Source organism: Leptodactylus fuscus, chromosome 2 (assembly GCF_031893055.1).
Source record: "Leptodactylus fuscus isolate aLepFus1 chromosome 2, aLepFus1.hap2, whole genome shotgun sequence".
Taxonomy (NCBI): Eukaryota; Metazoa; Chordata; class Amphibia; order Anura; family Leptodactylidae; genus Leptodactylus; species Leptodactylus fuscus.
In genome coordinates this window covers 282757523-282769778 of record NC_134266.1, presented here as the reverse complement: position 1 = coordinate 282769778, position 12256 = coordinate 282757523, and the positions used below count along the sequence as shown (strand labels likewise).

The window sequence follows — 12256 nt, the reverse complement described above, 5'->3', positions numbered from 1 at the left end:
GTTTAATGCCCCCCTCCAGTTGTCTTCAGTTTAATGTCCCCCCAGTTAAAGTGCCCACTTCATCTACCCCCAGTTTCATATCCCCCTTCCATCTCTGCTCCCAGATTCATCTCCCCCCTCCATTTCTCCCCCATTTTCATATCCCCTTTCACCTGGCTCCAGTTTCATCTACCCCTCCATCTCTCTCCCAGTTTCATACTCCCCTTCATCTCTGCCTCAGTTTCATGTCCTCCCCACACTCTCCAACCTGTATCTCACATTCCCCCTCCCATCTCAGTACCTTAGAGCACACATCTCTCCATCTCTTGACTGCACGGGACACTGACACACCCACCTATTCATGTAACCATGTGATGTCACCCAGGTCCTTGTACAGTAGTGAAGCTTTCCCATGATCAGCACAGGCTTTTATCTGCTATAAGATTGGAAGGTGATCGGGGGAAAGCTTGTTAAGTAAAACACTTCAGGGACAGAGCGAGACATGCAGAGAGCTGTGCGGGACCGCAAGACTGGAGCTTAAAATCAGGACCCTCTAAATGCGGGACGTTTGGGAGCTATGGTTTCAGTCATCCAGAGGAACCAATCAGATCACAACTTTCATTTTGTAGCCTGCTCCTGTTAAATGTAAGCTGTGCTCTGATTGGTTGCTATGATGAAGGAGATTGTATTTGCTCACCCTAGCAACCAATCAGAGCACAGCTTATATATATCGGGAGCAGAATACAAAATGACAGATGTGATGTGATTGGTTGCTCTGGATGACTGAAATCTAGTTTACTTTTAGGGCTAGTTCACACGGGGCAAAGAGGCGGATTTCGCCTCAAAATCCGCCTTGTTGCAATAGTGGTCTATGTAGACCACTAGCTTATTTATTTTCTGCTACCAGTTTTTTGCAGTTTTAGCAGAAAAAAGAAGCGACATGACCGCTTTTGAGGCGTTTTCCACCTGAAGAAAGCAATAGAAGTGAATGGGAGGCGAAAAACGCGTGTTTTTTCCATGCATTTTTTGCAAAAAAAACGCGCCGATTTTGCTGCCCATTCACTTTTATGGGAGGGGAAAACTACCTGGCGTTTTTTGAAGCGGTTTTTACAAATTAAAACGCTCCAAAAAAAAGCTCCTAAAAGCACGGCAAGGTCCAAAAAACGCTTCCTAATCAGGACCAAAATAAGCCACAAGTATTTTACGTGTGAACTAGCCCTTGGATAGTTAATAAATCTGCCCCCGGTGTAACTAGCTGGAGACACCATCCCCTGTGGCTCCTACCAGGGCTTGGTGACTAAAATCTTCCCAGATACTCAATTTATCTATGTGCCAAATCTGGGGTGATATGGTTTAGGCGTTTGAGTGTCTGTAGAGGAGAAACTGGAAATTTATTCCATAGTCACTATTAGCCAGATTTATACCTCCCGAGTGTCCCGGATTCCATGTCTTGCCTCGCTGTCCCAGCTTCAACTCTTGTGTGTCCTCTCATTGCGTCACCATTCATTCAGTGTCTGCCCAGGGACCGGGAGATACGATGTGATGACTTGAAGATCCCTGAAGACTCTGGACCAGAAAAGCTGACAGAACAGGGAAGCGAAGAGAGTGGAGTGAGCAGGGGAGCGAAGAGAGGAGCAGGGGAGTGAGGGGAGGAGCAGGGGAGTGAGTAGCAGAGGAGCAAGGAGAGGAGCATGAGAGCGAGGAGAGGGGAGGAGCAGGGGAGCCAGGAGAGGGGAGGAGCAGAGGAGTGAGCAGCGGAGGAGCGAGGAGAGGAGCATGGGAGCGAGGAGAGGGGAGGAACAGGGGAGCCAGGAGAGGGGAGGAGCAGAGGAGTGAGCAGCGGAGGAGCGAGGAGAGGAGCAGGGGAGCGAGGAGAGGGGAGGAGCAGAGGAGTGAGCAGCAGAGGAGCTAGGAGAGGAGCAGGGGAGAGAGGAGAGGGGAGGAGCAGAGGAGTGAGCAGCGGAGGAGCGAGGAGAGGAGCAGGGGAGCGAGGAGAGGGGAGGAGCAGAGGAGTGAGCAGCAGAGGAGCGAGGAGAGGAGCAGGGGAGCGAGGAGAGGGGAGGAGCAGAGGAGTGAGCAGCAGAGGAGCAAGGAGAGGAGCAGGGGAGAGAGGAGAGGGGAGGAGCAGAGGAGTGAGCAGCAGAGGAGCGAGGAGAGGAGCAGGGGAGAGAGGAGAGGGGAGGAGCAGAGGAGTGAGCAGCGGTGGAGCGAGGAGAGGAGCAGGGGAGAGAGGGGAGGAGCAGAGGAGTGAGCAGCGGAGGAGCGGAGCAGGGAAGCAAGGAGAGGGGAGGAGCAGAGGAGTGAGCAGCGGAGGAGCGGAGCAGGGAAGCGAGGAGAGGGGAGGAGCAGAGGAGTGAGCAGCGGAGGAGCGGAGCAGGGAAGCGAGGAGAGGGGAGGAGCAGGGGAGTGAGGAGAGGAGCAGGGGAGCGAGGAGAGGAGCAAAGGAGTGAGCAGCGGAGGAGCAAGGAGAGGAGCATGGGAGTGAGGGGAGGAGCAGGGGAGTGAGGAGAGGGGAAGGGCATGATAGCAGGAAGGAGAGGGGAGGAGCTGTGTGTTCTGTATGTTTATTTGGTAGAAGAGGGACATAATACTATGGGGGTAGTTGGAGGGGGACTTTAAATTATGGGGACAGCTGGAAGGGGGATAATAAACTGGAGGTAACATGAGGGGAAAATTATATTGTGGGGACAGCCGATACATCTGGACTATTATATATTATTTTGGGGCCTTTCATTACATTCTGATCCCTGTGTCTGCACTACTGCAGCTCAGATCATATAGATCGCCACTGCATGGACTGTCCCGCCCAATCTCAGTAAATCTGTAGTCTGACTACCTGACACCTGCACCCACAGCTCAGTTGTCAGTCACTAGCTAGCTCCGCCCCTTCCTGCAGTCACATGACTGGTTCTTCCTCCTTGAAGTTGGGCTTTTCCTCCTTCTCTGACTCTGTGGCTGTGTCAGTGGGGGGCGCTATTAACCTGCAGGTCAGTGCATTCACCTCACTACTGGATAGACCTGTGCCCTGTACACATTACGTTTGGCTACTACTGGTTTTCTCTTCTGTGTGTAAAATGGATCAGGTGTTTGTGTCTATTCTGAAGGATTTTACAGCAGATTCCTCACTTTACTGTATTGTTGGGGATAGTGGGCGTGGCCTATCTGGGGTAACATTTTACTATAGATTTATACAAAATGGCGCCAAAAAATGTACCCCAAATAACTGATTGTATTGGAATCCCAAGTCCTATTAGGTGAATTTTGTGACAAATTTCTGACACATTTGAATCTTTTTAGTGAATTGGATATTTGGATTCTTGAGGCTTAAAAAAGGTGCAAATGATAAATGACCCCCAGTGTATATATCTGTATATAGCCACCGCTCGGGGCCCTGTCTGTATATAGCGACCGCTCGGTTACAGATGTTACACCTATAGTCTGGATACAAGATGAGATACAGCAGGACATGGAGGTATATACAGGCTCTGTATGGTATATAGCAGTACATTTACCACAGATGTTACAGCTGTAGCCTGGATACAAGATGAGATACGGCAGGACATGGAGGTATATACAGGCTCTGTATGGTATATAGCAGTACATTTACCACAGATGTTACACCTGTAGCCTGGATACAAGATGAGATACGGCAGGACATGGAGGTATATACAGGCTGTGTATGGTATATAGCAGTACATTTACCACAGATGTTACACCTGTAGCCTGGATACAAGATGAGATACAGCAGGACATGGAGGTATATACAGGCTGTGTATGGTATATAGCAGTACATTTACCACAGATGTTACAGCTGTAGCCTGGATACAAGATGAGATACGGCAGGACATGGAGGTATATACAGGCTGTGTATGGTATATAGCAGTACATTTACCACAGATGTTACACCTGTAGCCTGGATACAAGATGAGATACGGCAGGACATGGAGGTATATACAGGCTGTGTATGGTATATAGCAGTACATTTACCACAGATGTTACACCTGTAGCCTGGATACAAGATGAGATACAGCAGGACATGGAGGTATATACAGGCTGTGTATGGTATATAGCAGTACATTTACCACAGATGTTACACCTGTAGCCTGGATACAAGATGAGATACGGCAGGACATGGAGGTATATACAGGCTGTGTATGGTATATAGCAGTACATTTACCACAGATGTTACACCTGTAGCCTGGATACAAGATGAGATACGGCAGGACATGGAGGTATATACAGGCTCTGTATGGTATATAGCAGTACATTTACCACAGATGTTACACCTGTAGTCTGGATACAAGATGAGATACAGCAGGACATGGAGGTATATACAGGCTCTGTATGGTATATAGCAGTACATTTACCACAGATGTTACACCTGTAGCCTGGATACAAGATGAGATACGGCAGGACATGGAGGTATATACAGGCTCTGTATGGTATATAGCAGTACATTTACCACAGATGTTACAGCCGGCCCTGTACACTTGTAGGTTGGTGACGTTCCCCCTGGTCCCATAAATGGTAGATTGGTGATAAATCTGGTGACCGGGCAGGACCAGGCGGTGTTGTAATCTGGCGGAAACGTTACTGAAGAATCAGTGTATGTTTCTTCCTGCTGGTACCAGTTGTCCGCCCTTCCATGGGACACAGTATATTTGGTAGTTTCACAATGTCCTGTACATATCACTGTGGTGACCGACTGTCCTACATGATGGTCCTCACATCATCCCAACAGCAGGGGGCAGTGTGGTGTTCTACAGCAAAGGCAGGAATGAAGTTTTCACCACGTGGCCTCCAAATTGTAACCTGACCAGTATCCGATCCTAAACTAAACCTGGAGTCATTGCTAAAGACGATACATTTCCAGCCCATTGTAGCCATGTTTTTCATTCACCACACACATCAGGACATAAAAATACACCTGGTCCTTAGGTCTTAAAAATTGGAAAATCCAACCTCAGACCAACAAGAAGACACAACAGATTCCACCGTGTCATTATATATATATACACAATCAGTACTCGCCAAGTACAGCGCCGGATTTGTCTGCATAGTGTGTTTGGTATTGCAGCTCAGACCAATAACCGGGACATCACATGACCTGTAAGAGGGAGCGGCAGGGGGATGACCCCACATATCATTAATCCATGACCTAACCGAATTCCTAGAGAGCTCCTTTAAGGATGAAGCCCCACATAGCGACTTACAAGAAACTAACGCTGAGGAAATAGCCACAGAGGAAATGCTGCGATTTACCAAAACATTACATTTTTGAGAGATTCCTAGAGCAATCCAGAAAACCAGGACTACTGGTATAAGTGTGATACAAGCTGTTCATTTAAGGGGGGCACTTAGTTATTCACACATGACTTTTCCATCTTGGACTAGCTTTTGTTCAATACATAAAGTCCTGGTGGAATTTTGTTGTGTGTTCTCCTTATGTTGGTTTTACAGAATTTCAAGACCTTCTGAAAACCAGTTTTTCTTCCCGGTACATAAACCAGAGGGTGTGTGGGGTTTTGTTTTTTTTCATATTTTTTTTCCCCATGGTTATATATACTGTAAGTCAGCTCCTTTATATACTAAGAGTAGTCATTTATACTGTATATACTCAAGTAGAAGCCAACTTTTTCAGCTCTGCTTTTATGCTGAAAAAGCCCCCCTCGGCTTATACTCGAGTCAGGGTCCTGAGCCCCAACTATTAATCCTCATTTTGTTAATACAAATTTATTGGTCAGGAGCCCTGATCGGTTCCTTAACCAATGCATTTTCATTGTCAAAATGAGGCACTAAGCACAAGGACCTTCAAGGACCTGCATAAATTAAACAAAGGGGGAGTGTCCTTTAGTGCTACAGTAATGATATAGGACACTCCCCCTTCTCTAGCAAGAGAGATGAAAGCTCGGATGGCCCCTGCTGCTGTACCTGCACCCCGCAGAGGAGAGGAAGCTCCCTGTTAGGGAGCGTTCACACTACCGTCGGCGTCCGACATGTAGTGTCCCCTCAAAATCTGTCACGGACATTAGGAGCGGACACTAGCTGTGTCCGTGACACCTGTCATTCACTTGAATGGGCATCGGGTGCGTTCTTTTGCACTCCGTGCCCGTCCTTCCCTGTCCGCAAGTGAAGATGTCCGACTTCTCAAGCGGACAGAAAAACCCTGCATGCAGGGTTCCTCTGTCCGCTTGAGAAGTCAGACATCTTCACTTGCGGACAGGGAAGGACGGGCACGGAGTGCAAAAGAACACACCCGATCGCCATTTAAATAAATGACAGGTGTCACGGACACAGCTAGTGTCCACTGCTAGTGTCCACTCCTAATGTCTGTGCCAGATTTTGAGCGGACACTAGGAGTGGACACTACATGTCGGACACCGACGGTAGTGTGAACGCCCCCTAACAAAGTGAAAGTAAAGCACACAGGTAACTGCTGGAGTTATTATGCCTATTACTGTCAGGTATTTGGGGTTATTAATTTAACTTCAGTAACTCCATGTGCCTCACATTAATAGCATTTAACCCCATCATGTCCCTCACATTAACCCCCTGTGTACCTCATATAAGGGTTACTAATATGTGAGACATATGGAGGTACTAATAAAGTGCCTTAATAATGTTTAATGTAGTAATTATGACCTCCGTGTCTCTCACATATCAGTAACTCTTATGTGAGGCACACAGGAGGTTAATGTGAGGGACATGATGGGGTTAACTGCTATTACTATGAGGCACATGGAGTTACTAAACTGTCATGCACAGGGCCAGACTTTTTATCTGCAGTGGCGGATAAAATTATGGACTATTACATTTCAATGGGCCCAGACACATAGATGACGTCACTTTTGCAGCTCCGTGTCCGGGCCAAATTGAAGAGCTGCAACTTATGACTAGGCTTATACTCGAGTCAATGAGTTTTCCCAATTTTTTTGTGATAAAATTATGGGCTTCGGCATATATTTGGGTCGGCTTATACTTGAGTATATACAGTACTTCTGAATTAGTGAGATGCTGTACTACATGTAAGATGTTCTTCTAGATGGGATTTTATACACAGTTGTGTTCTCTCAGGTTCAGGACTCCAAGCTAAAGTTTTCCTTTCAAAACAATGGTCCTCACCATCAGTGACCCACCAGAGATGACCGACGCCAGAAACCACATGGCTACAAGGATATTAGAGCTGGCCCTGGAGATCATCTCCTTGATCACTGGAGAGGTGAGAGTCTCACATGACATCACTCTTATCTCTAGGAATAAACCAGGGAAATGACTGGACAGGTGAAGGATTCTTAGACTCTCTGTAGTGACCTGTAGTGTCTCACCATACACAGGATTACACAGTAGTGAAGAAGTCGTCTGGTGAGTGTGTGACACCCCGTGTGTCAGGAGGATGGAGCAGGACCCCGAGCCCCATCACCGAGCCTCCACCTCATTCACTGAGACATGAGCAGAAGATCCTAGAACTTACCAGCAGGATCACTGAGCTGCTGAGCGGAGAGGTGAGCGCTGCTGGGAATGCTGGGACATTATACAAGAACACCAAGGGAGGGCTCTGGGGATGACTGTGTCATTGTGTTGTCAGGTTCCTATAAGGTGTCAGGATGACAAAGTCAAGGCGGTCACGATGGAGAATCAGCAGCCCCTCACATCAGCAGGTAAGAGGAGACCTTCCTGATAGAGGAGACCAGGTATGAGGGTCACCTAGACTCCCCATCATCTGCTCATCACATATAGACAATGTATTCAGTCACTGTGTATATTTCCTATAGATGGATCCAGTCCAAGAAATCCACCAGAGAGATGTCCCCGTCCTCAATATTCTCAGGATTGTCCAAAGGATCCAGAGCTGAATGTCCCACTGGATCCTCAGGTAGCTGAAGCTGAGATGTCTGTAAATCCTCTATAGATTGATGCCATGAAGCTTTCTACTACACGTCTCAGCAGCAGTGGAGTGTCCGCTCTATTGGATGATATTGTTGGCTGTGCTCGGTCGTGGCTACTAATGGTTTCTGGTTCCATAATAGATTGTGGTGAACTTCCATCTGTTTGGACATTGACTTGGTAATTGCTCTTCAGTGTAGATAAATGTCTAGTTCTGCAGTGTAGATGGAAATCATGGACTAAATAACAACACAATCCCTGATCACTGTCCTCCCTAAGCTGGGCACAAACCCTACTAGCTGTGCCAGTTACCGCCCGATTACCCTCATTAATATTGATGTTAAATTGTTTGCCAATCTTATGCGGGGCCTAACCCACACCGATCAGATCAGCTTTATCCGTGACCGCGAGGCTCGGGATAATGTTTGAAAAACTCTGTTGGCAATCCCGGTTGCTTGCTCCAACAACTCGCCTATGTGTCTGCTCTCTGTGGACGCTGAAAAGGCGGGAACGGGCTAATAGGGTCCTCTCGGACCCTTTCCCAGTGCGGAACGGCACCTGACAAGGCTGTCCTCTGTCGCCACTGCTGAATACCCTGGTCATGGAGCATCTGGTGGTGGCAATATGGCGGTGTCTGGACATTCATGGTCTTGCTGCCAGGTTAAGACTGCGCTATATGCTGCCGACCTACTCCTTTATGTCTCTCAGCCACGGGTGTCCTTCCCATCTATCCTACGTGAGTTCAACCGATTTGGCCTTCTTAGTAACTTGGATTCCACCCTTTCTCATGTTGAACCCTCCCCATGCGTGCTGTCAACACTCTATAGCAGGGGTAGGGAACTTTGGCTCTCCAGCTGTTGCAACACTACAACTCCCAGCATGCATATTTGCTTTGCTGTTCTTGGAACTCCAATGGAAGTGAATGGAGCCTATGGGGAGTTGTAGCCTCACAGCAGTTGGAGAGCCAAGGTTCCCTACCCCTGCTCTATAGCATTCTCCTTTGATCTCCATTCCTGAGCCCCCCTCGTACATGGGCCCCTGGGAGTCAGAGCTCCGTGTGGGACTTTCTCTTACCGATTGGGATAGATCTTTTCTGTTTACACATAAGATACCATTGCCCTGCAGTGCGCAAGAAAAGAACTTTAAGATTCTGCTTCGGTGGTACTGGTGTCCTGACCTTCTACACACGATCTATCCTGCTGTGACTGACTGGTGTTGGCATTGTGGCACTGAGAAAGGTACTCTATACCACATTTAGTGGGAGTTTGATGTCTTTAGGCCTTTTTGGGATGCCGTGTTCGCCCTGTATGCCAAGGTGTGTGGGCGCACCATCCCAGCATCTCCCCAACAGGCCCTTCTTTCAGTTATTCCTGGTAGGATCTCTGTGGTGAAGAAGGATCTCCTGCAACACTTTCTCACGACCACCATTACTGTCATTCCCCAGCATTGGCGGATTACCACTGCGCCCTCCTTGATTGAATTTTTACAGGAGCTTCTCCTCATGAGGAGAATGGTGGCCCTGGTTGTGAAGGATTCCCCAGATCCCTCCAAATTCAATGCTTTCTGTCGGCCCTGGGTCGTGGTTCAGGAATAATTTTCCTCTTTTGTCCTGATTGGAGGTACTTCGTGTTTTTCCTTTCCTCCTCAAAGGTTGCTGGTCGCCTTACCCTCTTCCTGATCTTTTCCCTTCCCCTTTTCCTCTCCCTTATGGGTCTTCCTGGTCTTTGTCTCTCCTGTGTGTCTTCTTGTCTGTTTCTTATACCTATCTGTAGCTGTTATATGATCCCGTATACCTAGGCCCTTGCACTCTTGTCAGTGTATCATGCCCTAAACTGCTTGGTGGGATCTCCCCTGGCCATTTGACCATTGGTGAGGCCTGCGTGCCTTGTGTCTTTGTGTTCATTTTTTTTAATAGACTCTGATTACACATAAATGATGCCAGTCAGCTGCCACTAAGGCTAACAAATGTATTGAAGTTATCAGCATAAACTCTGGACCTTCTTTTTCTTTCTCATGTCCTTGATGTTGAAACTTTACAGGAAAGTGACAGTAAAACGACAAGTGGACTGAAGAACCCCATATCAATGTCGAAGAATGGTAAGAACCTTTCATACATCTTGTCTCATTCGGCCCCGTTGACCTGGTGTATAATATCCAGCCCCTCACCCGCCAGTCGCCTTTACAAACATTAGTGACACAATGGCTGGTGGAGACGTGTTCTGTGCAGTGACCGATCTCGCGTCTCTGTCTGGTCTGATGAACCAGTCTGGGTTTGGCGAATGGAAGTAGAACGTTACCGGCCTGACTACGATGTGCCAACTGTAGCGTTTGGTGGAGGAGGGGTAATGTTATTGCGGAGGTTTTTTAGGGCTCGGCCAATGTGCCTTAGTTTCATTTTAAAGTGTAAGTAAACTTTCAGACTTTTGATATCTTGGCAGTCTCTATGTGAGTAATACATTTTGCGTTCTACTTTATTCACCCATTTTGGCTTCTTTCTGTGACATCCGGCATTGTCACTGTCTCACTGGCTTCTTATTGTGTAGAGTCTGAAATGAAGAAGATGGGGGAGGGTCACTATGTAATGTCCCGGTACTGCTTGTCTCATTCCCTTTAATAGTCCTTGCAGACCGAGATGGTATGGACATTTGCATATAAGGTAAAGAGTTTTCCTCCCCCTTCATTCCTTCTATATATTACCAGAGCCAGCACACAGGGGGTCTATTAATGCGCCATCTTGTGGATGTTTTTGTGAACTACGCCTGCCTATACTTGCCATTGTAATTTGAGTTGGCACTGTAAAGGAATGTCCAGTATGATCAGGTGACCTTCAGGACCCATCAAGCTCCCTTGACTGGCCTGGAGGAGGAGGAGGAGTTACAGCCCCCTCTAGGGGGGTTGGGGACCTTTTGTCTGGTCTCTTTTGGGTGGAGCTACTAGTCTAAGACATGGGAAGCTAGCAGCATATGGAGAGCTGAAAATGGCAGCCAAGTCTGAGAGCACTTCCAACAGAGATAGGTTTTCCTCTGTACTCAAGATTCTCCTCAGAGAGTGTTTTCCTCTGAAGCTCTAAGCCTACAAGCACTAAAGCTACGGACCTGCTTATCCATACATCTGGGAACCTCACACGTATCTCTCTATTCAAGTAAGTCTTTGGGACACAAATCTATATTTAAGAATCCCATAGCTAGTCTGGCAGAATTTGAGGGTCTCCCGCTCCTGACAAATTGTATTCGCTCTTCTACATACGTATACCCAGTTTGTGGAGGACTAACCCCCTAGATACAGGCCATCTTTACAAGTATATACAAGTTTAACTACCCAAGCAACTACTAATTAAACTATCCAAAGCATTCCTGCTCCAAGCTCCATCACCTGCTTAATTGGACACTACCTACAAAGATCGCTGTATTGTATGTGAAGAATTACTCCATATGTACATTTGTATTACCTTGTCCTGCTAGTAAAAGAGCAACGACTACCCCCGAGACCTGGTTGTCTGTTGTCATTGTCAGATATCACGTGGGGGTGGGTAGTCGGAGACATCAAAAAGGAGATTTTGTGCACATTTGGGACCCAGGGACCCCCTGAAAGCCGGCCACATTTGATATACCAGCCCTGGCCCTCCTGAGTGTTACAACTATAAATGGCGATATCTCAGGAATATCAAAACATAGAAACCTGGTTTTGGTGTCCTATGAGAGGAGATTTTCTGCGTTCAAGGTGTTTTTTTTGTTCCACCCCCCCCCCCCGTTTTTAAATTATTTTGGGCACATATTTTGCAAACGTTCATTTAGCATAGCAACTAAGTCTATTGATTGGCTTCCTAGTCTCTATACCAACCCCTTGGCACCATAAGATCTCACGGCATCTGAGGGATTAATCTAGTGGATTATTCATGGTGTTAACTAAAAAATTATTTTTTTTTTCAGATGAAGACCGTATGAGCGCCCCCCATGGATCTCAGTTGTTATCTCCTTGCTACGAAGTAAAAGAAAATCGGTCACAAGTGGCCGTAGAAACTTCTGGAGATAAAACGGCGGAAATTTTAGCATGTTCAGAATGTGGGAAGCATTTTAAAAAGAGATCTAATCTTACCAGACACATGAAGATTCATAGAGGTTCCAGGCCGTATGTATGTACACAATGTGGGAAACAGTTTAAAATGAAATCTTATCTTACCAGACACCTGAAGATTCACAGAGGTGTCAGATATGAATGCTCAGAATGTAAGAAACTGTTTAAAACGAAGTCTTACCTTTCCAAACACAAGAACCTTCACAAAATTGAAAAACCATTTCCATGTACAGAATGTGGGAAATCTTTTACTACAATGTCTACTCTTGTTGAACATCAGAGAACTCACACAGGAGAGAAGCCATTCACATGTACGGAT

The 12256-nt window shown here is 46.9% G+C and overlaps 2 protein-coding genes and 1 pseudogene across 3 annotated transcripts in view; 1 reads left to right on the top strand and 2 right to left on the bottom strand.

Annotated features, from left to right (window-relative positions):
• LOC142196122 (uncharacterized) overlaps positions 1-12256 on the bottom strand; it is a 783446-nt pseudogene that overhangs the window by 161024 nt on the left and 610166 nt on the right.
• LOC142196229 (uncharacterized) overlaps positions 1-12256 on the top strand; it is a 203216-nt gene that overhangs the window by 1492 nt on the left and 189468 nt on the right. Inside the window, 6 exon segments of the mRNA XM_075266444.1 lie at positions 1447-1589; positions 7565-7637; positions 7752-7852; positions 9122-9445; positions 9903-9960; positions 11793-12237. Coding sequence (XP_075122545.1) covers positions 1447-1589; positions 7565-7637; positions 7752-7852; positions 9122-9445; positions 9903-9960; positions 11793-12237 — 1144 coding nt within the window.
• The window catches only part of RPL31 (ribosomal protein L31), a 364588-nt gene that overhangs the window by 235199 nt on the left and 117133 nt on the right, over positions 1-12256 (bottom strand). The gene's annotated exons all lie outside the window — the stretch shown is intronic.